At 40.2% G+C, this 18,520-nt stretch overlaps 1 protein-coding gene across 2 annotated transcripts in view; it reads left to right on the top strand.

Moving 5' to 3' along the window:
* Positions 1 to 18,520, top strand: part of MSANTD2 (Myb/SANT DNA binding domain containing 2) — a 30,307-nt gene that overhangs the window by 4,633 nt on the left and 7,154 nt on the right. Inside the window, exon 2 of one of the 2 annotated variants that reach the window (XM_052662180.1) lies at positions 18,095 to 18,350. In XM_052662180.1, the coding sequence (XP_052518140.1) occupies positions 18,095 to 18,350 (256 nt within the window). The remainder of the gene's footprint in view (positions 1 to 18,094; positions 18,351 to 18,520) is intronic. The other variant, XM_052662181.1, reaches the window with a different exon arrangement.

Genomic DNA, 18,520 nt, shown 5'->3' with positions numbered 1-18,520 from the left:
ACTATCAAGACTTGTCATTATCTGTCCTGTGAGAACAAATAGGACAAAGATAACTCGGAGCCCACAAATACTCTTGTCCCTGTATGAACATTTTAAGACTCTGCCTATCTCTAAGGACTTTTCTGATGTTAGCACACTAGACTTTCTGCATTATCATTGAAAGATTTTTCAGAAATATGGTCTGCCACTCAAAAGTGTTTATACGAAAGATTTAGTCAGATTTATCTCCTTCCATTTCTTTTGTTCCCAAGCCACTGCTGCCAGAAAACTTATGTGTTCCAGTTTTTTTGTCTGCTTTTGAATCTGATGGAGATTTGATATATATACTGAAAGAGTAGACTCCCAGCCATACACACGTATGTTTAGGCTTTTGGTTTTGGAGGTAAGGACTCTAGTAAGCACACCTTAAAACTGTGCGTGAATAGGCACCTGAGTTTATTTCCTGGCATTTTGGGAAATCTGCTGGAAAGTGGAGTGAAATATTCTGGATCCTTCATTAAGAGGATATGTAAAAAAAAGGAAAAAAAAAAAGAGCAAACCCATAGTATAAAGCAGTGCTGTTCAATAAAACTTTCTATAATGATGGAAGTGTTCTGTATCTGCTGCAGTTCAGGGCAAGAGCCACTAGCCAAAGGCTGTTAGGCTTTTGAATGTGGTTAGTGTGCTTGAGGAACTGAATTTTTAATTATGTTTCATTTTAATTAATTACATTTTAAATTATAAATAGCAACATATGGCTAGTGGCTACCATAGTGAACAATATAGGTAAAAAGTTGTTATTCAGAATATTAAAGAAGGCTTTATTTTATGAAAGGACTGTCTTGGCTACACCCTCAGACCTCTGAGGGGGCGGGAGTCGTGTTGGAAGTTCTTTCTTCGTGCCCTCCCTGTTGCTTTACCCCTGAGTAGGAGGAACCTTGACAAGTCAAGAGATATGGTTCGCCATTATAGGAAGAGGAGCTTTTCCTGTAAGGAATAAAGTATTATAATCTCAGTTGACTGGGGCAAAACATATCTACACTGTCTAGCAGACTGTGCAATAGCTGCTGGCCACAGGCAGTAATTGAACACTTGAAAAGTGGCCAGTGTGACTGTGCCACTGGATTTTTAATCTCAAGTTTATTTATATTACTAATACAACATTGTAAAGCAACTGTAATCCAATGAAAATTAACTTAAAAAATAAGTTAATTTAGTGGCTATCATATTGACCAGAACAGCTTTGGAATTCCAGTGTTCAGGCTTTTTTTGCTGTGTACTGCCAAAAGAGTTTTGAAATCCATGCGCTCTCTTGAATGTTTGAAAGCTGACATTAATATTTTTTCATCATATGTTTTTTTTTTTATTTTTATTTTTTTTCATCATATGTTTTAAAATTTATGGGGCATTAACAGGATATTGTGGGCAGGAGGAGAAGGGGACGACAGAGGATGAGATGGCTGGATGGCATCACTGACTCGATGGATGTGAGTGTGAGTGAACTCCGGGAGTTGGTGATGGACAGGGAGGCCTGGCGTGCTGCGATTCATGGGATCGCAAAGAGTCGGACACGACTGAGCGACTGGACTGAACTGAACTGAATTGAACAGGATATAGGACATATTAAATCTAATATCAGTAAGATGAGATTGATGTAAAACTTACTGAATAATGTGCTCTGAATCTGAAAGAGTCACCCCAAATTCTTATCTATAGGTTTTATCAAATATATCAATGTTGATGATCCCACAATATTCCACTTACACTTAAACAATATGATTAACCTATATTCCTTTGACTATTCTAAATTCAGTAGCCAAGCTTTGTGCCTAAAGAATATATATAAGACTGAGAATGACAGGGTCCCTAAGGTTTAAGGTGCCTTGATTAATCATTAAAGAAGCATATAGGCACTACAGTTTAAGACCCCTAACTTAGAACTTTGAGCATCTTTTCTGTTTCTTTCTTGGCTGATATAGAGCTCCCAGGCCCTTGGAATTCCACTGCCTGGAGGAGCCAGGAGAGACTGAAACTTAACTCTTGGCTAAAGGCCAGGCATCTGGGGAGGACTTGGAAATCTTACCCATTCGCTTTCATCACACTCATCTGACAGATGCATCACAGGGTTTCTTTAAATACTAAGGTCTGAAATAAGGACTTTTTTTTTCCATTATTCATCAACAGATACGTGAGGGCTTTCTGTGGGAGGCCCTTGACATACAGCAGTGTATCATTTACCGTCAAAGAGTCTCCTTTCTAGGGAAGCAGGAGTCAGGATGCTAGAGCACCACCTCCAGTATTGTGAGCATGGTCTATGGATTGTGTGGACATTAAGCTCCTGGTGCCATAGCCTGTTTAAAAGTCATGCCTTTCATTTGGAGAACCGTTTGCTGTAGTGCATGAGGGTATGCCCTAGACACCACACGCGACTGGTGGGGCTGTCATCCAGGGTCAGGTCAAAGGGTGGAGTCACTGGTTTTGGGACAAGAGCAGATGTACCAGTTCTAGGACTTTCTGTTTCCATAAGTAACTTTTTCATAGCTTGAATTGCAGTTACGTCCATTACATATCTCATTCCTTAATTCATATACTAGAAAGAAGACCAAAGCCATGCATCTTCTTGAACATCCAGGAAGAAATGTATTTTGCCCTGTGGCCTGGCACTCGCATGACACACACATGTGCATAAGTAGATGACGGTGTATGTGTAGCCAAAGCAGATTTCACAGAGCAGCAGTGCTTACATTGCGTTTGCAGTGTGTCATGCACTGTTCCAAGTGCTTTACAAACCTAACTTAATTAACTCACGTAGTGGCGCTATACTTACCTGTGCAACACAGTCTGGTTTGTTCTTTTCTACTTGAACCCAGAGCCTCCAGCCCCAGTGTCTCCTGAGTGGCATGGTCTTCAGCGCCTGTCTGCGCCTGGCAGGCCTCTTTCTTCAGCCCCCTCCCCACATCCTCCTTCCCCCGCCCCTCACCACAGGGCTTTTCAGCATTGCCGCCCCTTGCCCCCCAGTCCGTCTGTCCCTCATCTTTCCTCTACCCCAGCCACATTCTCATTTGTCTCCAGAAATTCCCTCACCTTAAAGAGGTGCAAAAAAACACCTGGGAGGATGGGGGTGACCACACCCATTGGTACTGGGTAGCAGGCTTACTCCTTGGGGACTGGCAACTCAGGGTCACATTGGCCCCCACGTGGGCCACACCGCGGAGATGGCAGGATGGAGGAGCTGGAGGAACTAGGGGAGGGGAGACAGGTTAAATACATCCAGGGGACCAACAGCTCACAGAACAGAGGAAGGGCCTGGAGTCTTTCTCTTGCAGGTCCCGCAGCCACAGTGACATACTCCAGGAGGGCATGGGGTGGACCAGGGATGTTCTAGGTTTGTTGACATGACCTCAGTGAGGTTCGCCAACACTTGGTGGGGGCAGCAATGCCTCCCCATCACCATGTGCCTGCTCTGTGCCCAGGGCTCAGCTCGTCCCCCTCCCCCAAACTGGGGGTCCTCAAATATTCCTTACCTGCACCGTCCCCTCTAACCTGTAGCGGCCCTCCATCCACCCTTGTCTCCCTAGCCACCCCCTCACCGCCCCAGATCCTCTGCACCAGAACAGGTCCTGTTCCCGTAGATGGTTATCCCTTTATCTCCTGTGTGGGGTGTTGAGAAAGCTGCCCACAACTCATTAGAATTGATTACCAACCTGCTCATGGGCCAGAACCTGCAGGTAGATGGAAGAGGAATAGAAGGGAATGAGGTGACATTCAGTTTTTTCAGTCATTGTGCTACTTTAGACGCAAGGTATCAAAACTCCAGAAACATTCATTTGGGACAGGTCATGTCCCCGATATTCTCATGAAATGTTTTCTCCTGTGTAGTTCTAGAGACCTAGAACCTATGGCTTGAGGGGAACATGAAAGGAGGTGGGAAGTGGTAAGAAATCAGACTGGAGACAAACAAGAGGTCAGAGGATGGGCTAAGGAGTTTGGGCTTTGTTCTGACTTACTAGAGAGTTTTCAGCTGGAGAGTGGCATGGTTCCTCTTAGGTTCTCGAACTGGATGTCAGGTGGAAAATGAATTGGCAAGGCTAAGACTGAAAGTACTAAGATCTTTTAGAGGCTCCTTGCAGAAACCTACATAGGAGATGAAATAGTGGCAGTGAAAACGGAGAGAACAGAACAGATTTCAGACATAATCAAAAGTAGTGGAGCTGTTTTGGAGAATCTGAAAATTTAGATTTGCTAGATCTTAACCTGGCTACACAACTCACTGTGTACTTCTCTACCAGTGTACACAGAGGATTGTAATTGCAGTCCTTAGAGGTCATCATAGTAATTCATTGCTTAAGTTTTAAGCTTTAAGTTGGTCCTTTTTTTTTTTTTTAAAGCTGTGCTATGTGGCAGGGGGTCTTAGTTCTCCCTACAGGAGGAGCGCAGAGTCCTAATCACTGGATCACCAAGGAATTCCCTAGGTTTGGTTCTCAAACCCAGTGGAAGTGTTAGTCATTCAGTCATATCTGACTCTTTCGTGAGTCAATGGGCTGTAGCCTGCCAGGCTCCTCTGTCTACAGGATTCTCCAGGCAAGACTGTTGGACTGGGTTGTCATTTCCTTCTTCAGGGGATCTTCCTGACCCAGGGATTGAACTCAGGTCTCCTGCATTGCAGGCAGATTCATTACTGTCTGAGACACTAGGGGAGCCCAGAACCCATTGAGATCCAGCTAAATAAAACAATGCTTTAGGGCAGTCCTGTCTGTGTTATACAGACTCCCTTGGGTTCTGATCTGCTCCCCAGGCTTCTTAAGTGATGGTCCTGCCTTCTTTTTTCCTAACATTACCAGAGGGCAAGAACTAAAATCAGATCTAAAATTTCAATGTAAATTTTCATGCATTCTCTCAGAAGTATGCTCATGTCACTAGGATGAGGTAGAATAGCAGGGCCGCCCCCCACCCCGACACACACGTACACTTTGGATGGTTGTATCTGTGTGGTGTTTGCGAAATTTTTTTTTTTTTTTTAAAAAGGGAGAAAAAACTTCTTGAGTTTCAAAAACGAATACCAGTACCATTTTTTAGATAGTTGATTGTTAGGATTGCCCATTGATTATTAGGTACTGTGTAATTGTATTTCTGTTGTGGGGTTTATGCAGTGTGTTCTGCCTGCTGTTTACCATTGCAGAAACTTCCTTCAGTGTTGAAAATGCATGCTCAGTGAATCTGCGCCTCCTATGCTGCATATGTTACAGATTATCTGGGGTTTGTAATCTCTGCGGAGTCTTCCCCGCTATTGTTCTGAAGAATTGAAAAATGTCTGCATACTGGAATAAGGTGTATATTTAAATCTGTGTAATTCTTAACCTATTTGTAGTTGAGAGAGTCCTTGAGAGCCAATGGAAATACTTTTTTTCTTGGCACTAATCAAATGAGTGTTACTTTGTCACTTAGTGGGTGGGGTGTGATGTTATTTCCTAGTAGAATACAGACCTGTGTTTATTCTCAGACATTTTAGGAATAACAGCCATCATCTTATTTTTATATGTGTGTTCTTGGCTGTATTCATAAATTACATTTCTTGAGCTACCAAATAATAACTTCATTCATTATAAAATGATGAAATAGAATGGAAGTTATTTACCTAGATTTGTTTTCTAGTAGCATTTTCTCAGCCTGTGTAAAATGACTGTTGTAACAGCCTGAATTTTTGAAACTCACAATGTTGTTTCTCTACTATCTACCTTCAGATTAGTACATTTATCCAAATAAGTCAATTATGTTTGTACTTGATATTAATAAAACCAGAATAAAGTTCATATCTACCAAAACCTGCTCTTATCATTATTATTTAAAATTTACAAATGCTTTTCTCTAAATGGATAGAGCTGCTTAATGATTTAGAAAAAAAGAGTGTGATAGGCCAGAAAGTACCTTGATCTTATAACTCTCAACTGCCACATACAGTCTTAAGTTTTCGTCATTCACTCATCCCTTTAGCAAAAATATATTGAGCTGCTTCTGTGTGCCAAATATTTGATGGAGGTTCTAAGAATACGTCAAAGAATAAAACTGGGAAAAAAACACAAAAACAAATCCGCTTGCCTTCGAAGAGGTTATATTCCAGTAGAAAACAATATGAATATTTTAAATATGTTAATTCAAAACTATTAACACAATCAGAAAACCCCTCAAATAAGAAATTCTTTTATATTAGCCTTATTGACCTTAGAAGGTTTGAGCTCTCAACCTTCCATTATGCATAGGAAATAGAAATTCATTTGCTTTGGCTTTATTAAGAATGATTTACATGATTTTTATATTATGACTTCTTATTGTGCTATGTCCAGTTGTCACTGAGTTTTGTCCCTCCAAGCAGCAAAGTGCCATGCTGCTGGTTTTCATGCTGTCATTAGATAATGAGCACATCTGTGCTGGTCCTGGTGGCACAGCCTTCAGCAGAAATATATAATGTTCCTTCTGTCTTGTATAAATCAGGAAATATGGTTAATAGTTGGATTTGAGAAATCAGAGTTTTGCCAGTTTAGAACAGTATAAAACAATTTTTGACATAAATTATATAAACCACATTACAAAACTAAGGAAAAAGCAAGGGAAAGTGTTTAACTTCTTCACGATGGCATATCTACAAGTCCGTGAGATGTTATTTTTCAAGAAGTGGTGGTGAAGCTTATTTTAATTCCAGTAAAATTTCCATTGGAGAAGGAAGTGGCAGCCCACTCCAGTATTCTTGCCTGGAAAATCCCATGGACAGAGGAGCCTGGTGGGTTACAGTCCATGGGGTTGCAAAGAGTCGGACATGACAGCACACAGGCAAAATTTCCATGCACCAACGAAGAAATGAGAAAACCTGGATGCTCTCTGCTTTATTGAACTCCGCGAGAGTGTATGTAGGCCATTCATGCCTCTTACTTGATTTGTGCCTGCCTCCTGCTTCTTGCAAACAGGTTGCCCAGTGAGGCTAAGTCCTCACTCCGGGTGGGTAGCAAGAATTCCTTTTTCCTCCCGTGTTTATATGTTACTGTGTTAGTCACCATATTCTTGCTCAGACTATAAACCTTTGAAAATGGCTAAATGATTAGCTTTTAGCCATAGAAGAATGAATATGAGTGAAAAGTTGAAGTTAGGATGACACAGCCAGGTGTTGGTGAAACTTGAATAATGTATGGGCAATAACATATTCATTTAACAATGTTACCTAAATATGTAACAAACCTAAGTCTAGGTATAAACTCCTTTTATTAATACTTAAAGATTTCACATGTTGTCAAACAAAACTTGGTACAACACTTTAAGTGCTAATAAAGAAGTGAGCATTCTTTTATATTGGGTGATGTTTAGCTGAAAGTTACTTGCTTTTCTAAACAAGGTTCTGACACTGATTGCTATAGTAAGGTTCTTCTGAGTTTGTTATTATCATGTGCTTAATGATAAAGCTTCACTACTACTTTTTCTCTACTTGAACTAACCTTCACATAAGGCACCTTGATTTCCAGGTGGTGTGACTATTCTTGTTGTAATAATAACAAATATTTAACATTTACTGAGTACAAGCTACTAAGCAAACACTGTTTTAAATGCTCTAAATTTTTTTTATGCAATACAAATCTATGATGGAGGTAATGGCAACACACTCCAGTATTCTTGCCTGGGAATTCCCATGGACAGAGAAGCCTGTCGGGATACAGTCCATGGGGTCACAAAGAGTTGGACACGACTGAACAACTGTCACTTTCACTTCATGATGGAGAGACTGTTACCAGCCCCACCTTACAGATAGAGAAATTGAGGTGCAGAGCGATTAGTTTTTCTAACGTCACAGAGCTAGCAGGTGGTGAAGCTAGACTGTCTGACTCCACTTTTAACCACTTGATTATATTGCCCCATTGTGAATTATCCGTCCACCTTTATTAAAATTTAACAGTTGAAACAGTATTTTGGCAACAATGAAATCATAAATTCAGAAATGCCAGAATCACACAGCAACACACAGATGGACCTCATAGGGCTCATATATGTTTCTTGTCATAGAAATGGAAACACAAATTTTAAAAATCCTTGCAGATAATTCATGGTATCCTAAGATTATGAACATAATGAGAAACATTGATCTGAAGGTCCCAAGAATTTAAAACGAAGTGTTGAAACATAAATAAGACTTCCACTGTAGACAGCTCATTCAGTCATTCATTCAGGCCTTTATATGTGTGATGGTATTTATTGGACTACCAGCTCTTCTTAAAGAAATTAAGTTTGAGGTTAAAGAAGGAAAAACATTTACAGGGTAGAATGAGCTTTTTGACAGTAAAAGTGGATAAGGATGTGGCTTATTGAGGGAGACCGCAGAGTGAGCATTGCTTTACGCCTGCCTTTGTTCACCTAACATGTGAATGACTGAGTGCTCTCCTCAGAGGTGAGGAGGGTGGGATGGACTGTTCCGTAATGCGTGATATAAATATACAAAAAAGGAGACTGCAGATGAAGAAAGCTCGAAATAGACTCAAGAAGTGAGAAATCAAGCGAGTGCAGGGAGTATAGCAGTAACCCAGGTAAATGTGGTCACTTCAGCTAAATATGAAAATGGGCTGTAAACTTCCCGGCAACTATGGCGAAAAGGTAACTACAGTGATTTTCTGTACTTTTCATTGTCTGCAGAAGGGAAGCACACAAGGTCCTCGTTCTAAAACCTAAGATGAATTTTCATTAAGGACACTGATAGCGGCCTTGGATAAGCTCTTACCTTTCTCTTCGTTCTCTTTTCTGTTAAATAGGGCAGCATGACGTGTCTTCTGTGTATAGTAATACACTGCCCGGATCCCTCCCCCGGGGAGTGAGCCGCTGGCGCGTCCCCACCAGCTGCCTGAGTGGTGATGGCTTCAGGAACCCTCCTGAAGGAACCCTCCTGAAGGAACCCTCCCAGGAATGTCTGGTTGCCCATGGCTAGGCTCCCTCTCCACTGGCAGCCTGGACTCAGTGACTGGTCAGTGCTGAAATTCAAAAGCCCAGCCGCCTTGCCTTAAGGGAGCTCTAAAGTATTACATTCCATACTTCACTTTAGGATTAACCAAGACCTCTGCGGCAGCCGTGAGTTACTTCACCTCTCTCTTCCCCGTCCTGTGCTCACAAATGCTGTTCTGAAGAGCTCTCCGCTGTAAACGTCCTGCACAGCCTCCTCAGTGTCTTTCCTGGGACCCTCTCTTTTCACATCATTGTAAAAAGTAGAAATAATAAATGTAACCTGCTGACCCCCAACTCTCAGCACATGGTAGAGACTGAGAAAATGTTAGTTATGGTTTCCTTTCATTGCATGGGACATTGAGCCACCTTTGGACAATGTCTGATTTTTGTAGAAGGTACAGACTTTTTTTCCATATGGTAATTCCTTTTAGCAGTCCTCATAAAGGTAAGAATAAAATATAAAAATGCTACCAACTGAGCTATAAAAAGTGTCACAGTAGATTTTCTGAGTTTGCAACAAGTTTCTCAGTAAGTTCAAGTTGCTCAAAGACAGGTGCACAAACTTAAAGCAGGCTTATTTTCAGATTTTTCATAGAAAGTTTATATGTCAAGATATGAAAATATATTATTTTCATGCATTTGGGACCTATAGCTTATACCCTGTAAATGCAGAAAGAAAAAACCCTTTTGAAATAATATTTACCAGGTTTTAATAGTCAACTGAATCTTAACCTAATGCTTGTACCCGGGTATCTCTGGAGGATTTCTAATCTTACTGTTTAGGTGATTTTATCTCGATGTCCAAATTATTATTTTTTTCACAACCAAATACCTAAAATTTACTAATGGGGGAAAAAAAAAAAACTATTGTAAGTTATCTTTGCATCATAGATGGTAGTTTTCAGCAAGAAGATAACTGCAAAATTGAGAATCACATGGTCACCCTATGAAACAGATCAAGTGGCCTTTTTCAGAGGGGAGCCTGGTCTGCCTGAACATTGGTCTCATGAATCGAAGAAAGTACTTGTGTTTGGGAAGCAGAACACTGTTGTAAGGATGATGCTCTGAGGATGTTTGGAACACGTGTGCTCATGTGCGTGTGTCGTGCTTAACTTTTAGACACTGTTGATTATGGAGCTGTCAGCGTTTAATGCAGGATGTTTGTATGAGAGAGGACTTTAAAGATGAATGGCTCTCACCGCTATCCTAGAGAGATTTTAGATAATTCTCTTGAATGTGTTTTTTAGTTATCACATACTAATAAAAGCTACCATTTTAACATCATCCAAATACTACTTTTAGGTGGTGCCCTGGGATGTGAAGTACTGAGAAAAGATTCAACAAAGAGAGATGCTAATGTAGCAACGTCAGCGCTGATATAGGAGGTCAGATGAAAATAACCTCTCCTCCAAGTCAGTGCTTTTTGAAACAACTGATTTTTTTTTTCCTTTCAAGTTGGGGGTGGGGTGGGGGAAGTTCTAGATACATAGTGTTATCTGACTGGGTTTGATGACTGCCTGCCTGTTGCCTACGTCTGAAATAATTAAGTAGTTCAGTAAACTCTAGTTTGTTTGTTTGTTTTTTTTTTTACTTGTCTTAAATAGAGAAACCCTTGAGGATTCCATATCTAGAAAGACTTTTGTATCCCAAAGACGCCCTTAAAACTGACCATGCAGATAGGTATGGTTTATCTAGTATTGCGGCCAAGATGAGGTTTTGTATCAGTATCCGTATGATTTATAGACAGTGTAGAGTTAAAAGCTTTATAGCCATATGAGTTTAGTTTCTTGAGCAATGGAAGATGTTTAATTTTGACAATTAGTATTGTCCTCCTCGAGGGATTTTTTTCTTCTTACTCAGAATGGGTAAGACCCTCAGCTGCTAGCATGGAGGAAGCTAGAAAGCTTAGCATACTCACTGAGAAAGTTTCCTGAATGATTTGTTCTATGTAAGAATTTCTCCCTCATAAAGACACACTGATCAGATATAGACACAAAAGTGAGTCACTGATAGCCAAGTTTGGGATGAAGTGCAGCTGATAGAACTCGATCCTGGACAGTTCGCCACAAAGACTGAGGCGCTAGAGAGGTAAGAGCTCTTGCTTTCTGGTGGTCATTCTTGGGTTTGGCCCTGTTAGAATCCAGGAAGCAATCGAGTCTTATTTCCCTTTTGTATCTTTAACTGAACTACTGTCAAAGAATATTCTTCACTGTTTAATTTGTAAGCATAAGAAATAATAAAATTTGGACAGGGTTTACAGAGCTGTATTTGGCAGGCAATCCATCCTGCCCCACCACCCCACATCCCCCACCAAAGAAAAGTCTAATAGGAATGGTAGGTATTTTAAAATAGCCTTGCCCTCTGCAGTTAGTCCTCCTGTATTGCAAAGAAATTAGTTTGCTCTGCTAATTATAGCAGTATCTGCATTGTATACTTTTTGCCACTCCTGCTCTTTTCAAAAGGTTTTAGGACTCCTACCTGCCTTGGATTTATTGCCTTTAATACATTTAATGCATTGTATGTTTATACAGTGAATTTCCCCATTTTCTTTGCTAAGATTTTCACCTTCTTGCAAGTGATTTAATACTTTAAAATTACCTTAATTTGTTTAATAAACATATACTGAACAATCCTTACATGACAGGCACTATTCTGGGCTCCAGGAAACAGGGAACAAGGCAGACAGCCTTTGCCCCTTTGAATTTACAATCTAGTGAAATAGCTTTTTTAGGATACAGTAACATTTTAGAGTGTCATTTGGTAATTTTTACATGCCAGATCCCTTCTGAAGGAACACTTGTCTTGGGGCCTTGGCTCCTCATTTGTTAAATGAGGACGTTGCACTAGATGATCTTGAGTTCTTTTCCATTCATAACTTCTGTAAGGTTTTGGAAGTTGTACCTGGTTTCCTCTCAGAGCCTTGGGCAGCCCTACCCTCTCTCTGTCAATCATTACATTACGGGCAATTTTACAAAAGAGGCACTTGGCAAGCATAGTGACAGGGATAGGTAACAAATAGTATCAAGCACCGCAAGAAAGTCAGATGAGTTAAGGACAAAGTTTGAGGACCATTGTTCTCAGTAATTAGGAAGGCATCGCTGACCATGATGGTTTCAGTGGAATAACAGATCAACTTTGATCCCATGGAGTTGAGGATTGAGTTCCTGTAGACATTGCCTATTCCTTGGAGTCCCTTTAGGCTATTAAAGTGGGGAGATGTTAAGGCTTAGCCGTTGTCCTCTAAGGAAGGCGGTCAAGACTTAATGTTCCTATACTTGTTTCTAGGTGTGTGAATTTCCCTGGTCTAAGTGGTTACCTTAGGTGATTTACCTAGAATCTCAACTGATAAGTTAATCAGATAATGAATGATCAAGTACTTTGTGATAGGGCTGGAACAGATAGCATAACTTATGAATCATTTATTACTGTTTCATTGCCACCACAGAAAAACATTTCTTTCCCAGTAGGTAGAAAAAAAGTGCTATATTTTTGTGAAGAGTAAGTTGATACCTTTGTATGCTTTTACCTATAGAAATTGTTTCTTTCAAGAAATGGGAATTTTGCTAATTTACGTCTTAAAGAAAATAGTAAGGCTGCTTTATCTAAATGAGTAGGATTCTGAGGAAGCTGGAGAAATTGTATTTGAATTGGCCCCAGTCTTCAGCCTCTCTGGTAAAACGTAAAACACAGACCAAGTCTACCTTATTTTAGGATTTCTGACTAATATGTTATGTATTCTTTTGTGGAAGAAAAAAATCCACGTGGCATAGAGCAGAGTTTCTTAACCTAGGGTTCTTGTGTGAGCTCTTCAGGGAGTCCATGTGCCTCTTGATGTTGTATAGAACAGTTTTGTACAGGTATTCTTCTGAGGAGGGGATCCAGGACCCAAAAAAGCACCTCTGCTGTAGAGAGGAAAGGGGCATCTTGAGAATAAAGATTTCTCACTTGTCAGATCTTCTATAGTGCTAAGAACTGGGGAGTGTGAAACAAGTGCTGTTGTATTTTTTGGTTTTCTTTTGTTGGGGTGTTTGGTTGATTGCTTTGGTTTTAAATGACTTAGTTTGGTTTGAAGGATTAGGTGATTGGCAAGTCAATTTGCCAAATTTTAACATACAGAAAATGTAAGAAAACAGGTAGTAAAAATTACACGGACCTTAGATGGGTTTTGCTTTAACTGATTTCCTCGTCATTAGTTACAACACTGTCTATGTATACATACATATATATATATATAAATTTATGCTATATTCTTAATATTCCTTTTACTGTGTGCAGAAATGTTTTTATAGTTGTCTGCCATTTCAAACTCCCCCCCCCCACTGCCTTTGTGCTCACAGTAGGAAAATCAAACTAATTTAAGAAATTCTGAGTCTCTCTTAGAAATATTGAAATAAACTCAGTATTGTTCTGTTGCCTCAGTTAACTAAGAGCAACTAATTATAACACAGTAAAGCAGCAGCTTTAGTTTAAAAGATGATAGATCTGTTTCTTTTGCTTTACAGTACACATCAGCTTAGGCTGAAGTATTGTTTTTAGCACTTTTTATAAACAATCGCTAGAGATTTGCACCTAGTGTCATTTCCTCTATTGCTTGTGGAAATATAGTATGTGATTTTTAAGACTTTGTTTCCAAATAAGTGTATCCTTTATTTAATCATTTGGGTTAAAGAGTCTTAAATTTATCATATTAGTTGGCAGAGGGTTAAGATAAACTGTAAGCCATTTCTAGTATGGCTAATTTGACAACCACATTTGAAAATCTGTTTCACTGCTTGTTTTTTTCTTATAACATTGTTTCCTGCTGTTATAACTAAGCTGTCCTCCCTGCAATTTGACTGTTTTTTCATCTGACATCTTAGACTGATCGTGCCAGTGTTTTCTAAACAAAACATCATATGGCGATATGCCTTATCTCTATTCCTCCCTGTTATAGACCCTGTTCCAGTTACAGACAGTTCTGTCAGAACAGTGATTTTGTCATGGTGATGATTTTATGATTGTATGAAATGGGGCACGTTTTGAAAAAATGATGGAGCCAGTAGCAGAATTAGGTGGCGTATGCCCATGTAATTTATTGAGCCTGCTTCCTGCTCTGACATACCAGGGAGGAGTTCTATTCTGCCCCCTTCCTGAAAGCCAAAGGGGAGTTGGAGGACACTGAAATAAAAAGAAGCCTTAATTTTTGACCCCCAGAGTAGCTTATATAATGTCAGGAAGGGCTTTGATGAAACCACTGGCCCTCCTTAAAGATCTTATTTTCCAAGCCTTTCATTATTTTATTTGCCCTTTTCTGAACTCTGCAATTTCCCTCTCTTGTAGCTGGTTCGATGCCCAGAACTGAATGCTGTGTTCCAGCTGTGGCCTCACCGGTGCTGAATAGAGAGGAAGAGCCACCTCCATAGCTTACATGTGATTCCTCTGCTTATACAACCCAATACTGGATTTACTTACTTTGGCAAGATAGCTGCATCGTGCACTGTATTTAATGTTACGTGTACTGTAACCCTGGGTCTCTCTCTGCCATTGCTGCCGTTAAACCCCCAATCCTGCCAATCTTAAAGCTCCTGCCTTTGTTTACCTGCCCCGCTCCCCACCCCCCAGACTCCCCTTACATTCATCCACAATGAATGTCATCTTTTATTCTCTCATTTCCTCTCACTGTAATCTTAAACTTCGGCAAAACCTTCCCTCTGTCTATGAATTGTCAGTTGTCAGCCATCTGATTTTTTCTTCATGCTTTGGTAATGGGACATCTCTTACTTCTCTCTGGTTCTTTTTCTTTTGGAGTCGTTGAACACTTGACACTGGGGATTTATCATGCATTCACTTGGCAGTTCTTCTGAATCAGATACCTTTGGATTTCTCTGATCTGACCACCTGGTCAAGTTGTTTTAGTTCTTCTATCCAGGTTTTCTTGATTTCTATCCATGTGACTTCACTCAGGATATAGTATTATCTCATAACTCCTGGGGGAGACAGTAGTAGAGATTTACCATGGATGTTTCTAACTGTGAATAGAATAGTCTTTAATAATTTTAAGCAAATTCTTTTCTCTCTGAGGTCTTAATTTTTTGAAAAATGCTAGAGCCAAGTGACTCTGAATTTGTAAGATGGGTGAGATAAAGGAAGAAAGGAAGGGAAACAAGGTTTCTGTGTAGAACAGGAAATGGTTCTCAAAGGGAGCTGAATTGAGGTTCTTGTTGGGCTTGGTACAGCTTTCCAAAATGGGAGGCAAGACTTCGTTTTCCCTTGATACCATAGCATTATCTAATCTAAGATGTATAGTAGATGTTCAGTTGGTTTATTGAGGACTGTTGACACAGACATACAATCGCTTAATTTTGTGCTTTGGTTAATCATTTAGAGTGTGGAAAGTGTAACATCTTTTGATTTATTATGGATGATAAGGATTGGAAGGCCTCCGCATGTCCTTTCTGTCCATTTCTAAAGTCCCTCGAGTTTATCTAAATCCCAGTGTTGTTAAAGTAGCAGTCAAGCTGATGTTTCTTGCTTTGTTTTCTATCTCAGTTGATACATGCTATTTAAACAGCCTCTGCTTGGATCTGTGTTCTTCACTGAACCCAGAAGGTACCTCTTTTGTGTATTTATGTCTCCAGAGAGTTGGAAATCTTTTTAACATTGTTTCAATACATCAAATTCCCATCTTATGGATCTAGATGTCACCAAACATTTTTCATTCAGACACCTAATAGATATTTTACCTTTCAGCGTGTTACACTACCAAAGTGTATTTCAAAATTACACTGCAAAGTAAGAGGTGACAGGATCTGTTAGACTTTTTTGGGGGGGATAGAATATAAAATATATCATCTGACTGTTCTTCCATATCTGGAACCCTTAAATACTGCTGGTTTGCTTATTCATACATAGAAGAAGTGAAATGTTAAGCACTATTTGATGGTTTCAAAGAAAGTAAATCTTCTCTGTAGTTTCCCACCGAATGTAGTGTCAAAGATTGGTCGCTTTACTCACGCCTTGGTCACGTCTAAGTGTGGCACATTCCTTCAGAGGAGTGTTAGTTTCACTCCCTGACTTCCGAAATGACCCTCAGTGGCAGATCCACCGGGGCTCTCTGTGTGAGGAGCGCCGTGCTCCAGGCAGCCAGCAAGCAGTGAGCACTGAGCGGAATGGTTCCCGTCTCCATTTATGGCCTTGAAAGTGGAGAGGGGCAAGGCTGGGACTCTCCATTTACGGCTCTTGAAGGAGCTGAAAAGTGCAGTTGGGGTGTTCCTGGAGGCAGAAAGTAGACGTTGTGAGATAAAAATAAATTGGCAGATGTTTGCAATTCAAATTCCAGTCCCGGCAAGGAGGGCAGAGGGTGCTGGGTAATGGGGTATAGAAAGTCACGTGAAGTCAGCTGGAGGCATTTGTCCCCTCCCATTTGAAGAGTTGCCTATGACACATTTCCCAGGTTCATTGCCGATTTGTTCCAGAAAGTTATGTGTTATGTACTTGTGAATATCCTTTACAAAGAGGAAGAAGAAACACTTTTAAAGAGTGTATGATCAGAAACCTCACTTCTTTAAGGCATCCTTTCGAGCACCAAAAGAAATCTCCGGAAAGGGAGAGTGAGGCAGGTGCTTTTGCAGGGGGTAGGCTGGCTGGTTTCAGGATGGACAACTCTTAATCGCTGCTCTGTGTCGGAGGAAGATCGTCATGTGTGTTTCGTGTTTGTTATTCCCTTTGCCCGTCTGGATTTCTGGCCTCAAGGGAGAGATCCGCAGTGTTTGACAGAGTGTCTTCCAGTAGTTTGTCAACTGAGATTTAACAGTACTGAACTTTCGAGGAGGCTCCATGAAGATTATTCAGAGTTGTTTGATTTTGGCGAGAGTAGGTGAGGTATTGGGTTATGGAAAGTCATCTCACATTCAGGAGAAATTTACAGTCTGGCTGACGTGTGTAAATTAAGTCTAAGGTAAGCTGCTTTGGCACAGTTGAGTTCAAAAGCATTTGGAGAAAAAGAGTCTTGTTTGCCGTGAAAATTCTCAAGAGTAAAACCCAGTAAAGTAGAAAGGAGATTAGAAGGAACAAAAGGAGGCAGAGATGGGACAGAGAATGAATATAATTAAACTAAATTTGGAACTGAGGCGAAAGGCCTGGGACTAAATCCTTGATTTATCTTTTGAAATATCATGTAAGCTAGCATAAGATATACCATTAAGGAAACTGGGTTAATTATCAGAAATATGCATTAGAAGACCATGAAGCAGGTTGAAGGGTTGTGCAAGGTAATAAAATTATACAGGTTTTATCTGTGGACTTGCATAAGGATATGTTATTCGCTGTGTACCACGAAGCATAAAAAGGAGTGAAATAACACCCTTCTACCTCACTTTCTGTGACCCCACCCCAAAGAAACGATGGGCTTCGTTTGTTGGTGTTGGGCTGGCAGTTTGAGTTGGTAGAATAGGCTAGTATTATCATTGGCTAATTGTTAGATGTTGGTATTAGTGTCTTGTTGTTTCTTGATGATTGATGTTTGAGACTGAGCATCTGTAGCGTTATTGATTTGATCTCTTTTAAATTCGATTCTAGCAACTGCCCCAAAGACAGAGTGAGTTAGTAAGGAGTATGGACTATGTAAGTAATTTGTTTCACTAGCTAATTCGTTTAGGCAATTGTTTTTACCCTATATTCCTTCTTAATCAAGAATAAGGAAGGGTACATTCTTTGCTTTGGGAAATTCTTCTTTCTGTCCTCCTTCCCCTCACTTTTTCCAAATTCTGGGCACAACAGCAGCTCTTTCTTTTCTGTGGCAGGTGTGCATCCTATTGGCTGGCTGGTATTTCTTGTTTTCTTTTTTTTTTTTTTTCTTATTCTTTTAAAATGGGGGTGGGGGGTATAAAAATATGTGTATGGGATACATGCAATAATGTTGTAATGTTTCTTGTTGTTTAATGGATAATTAATTGCAAAATAATTGTTTAAATTATAACATGTTTGAGTAAATGCTAAATTAGTCATTTTTTTTCTAATATAATAATGAATTTAAAATCTAGCATTCCTGTAACAATGTGTCTGTGTTTGTCTGTCCGTGTCTGTCTAATAGTAATTAATATCTGTGGTCCGTACCTGGAAGAGGAAGTTCAGCTTTAAAGGAATAACAAAAGACTTTGTGTCTTAGACCCTTCGCAGGTGTTACAGTCGGGTGAAAGAACATGGTGTTGGGAAAAGAAAGAGCAGTTACACATTTGAACAGTTGGAACAGGTGTTTGGTCAGGGAGGATGGGATGCTCAGCCCTGCCAGCCTGTACTTATTAACAGTAGTGGCTTGTACCAGGAGCTGGAGTCAGATGGCAGCACTATGGAGGAGTATTCACAGGAGGACTGGGGAAACCACAGTCAGGATCTCCACGGCTACCCCACAGATCAGGAATTGGGTAAGAAAGCCAGTGTCTGTGATACTTGCAGTGTGTATGTGTGTGTGTCTGTACATATCTTCACTTGTGCTCAGGTGTTTCATATCTGTAACACCTTTTTTTTACGATTCCCATTGGTAGCACAACACATAGAGCCAGTGTCTGTTTGGGGCAGTTTGGGTATCCTTCAG

Source organism: Budorcas taxicolor, chromosome 25, assembly GCF_023091745.1.
Source record: "Budorcas taxicolor isolate Tak-1 chromosome 25, Takin1.1, whole genome shotgun sequence".
Classification (NCBI taxonomy): Eukaryota; Metazoa; Chordata; class Mammalia; order Artiodactyla; family Bovidae; genus Budorcas; species Budorcas taxicolor.
This window is presented reverse-complemented; position numbering and strand designations above follow the sequence as displayed.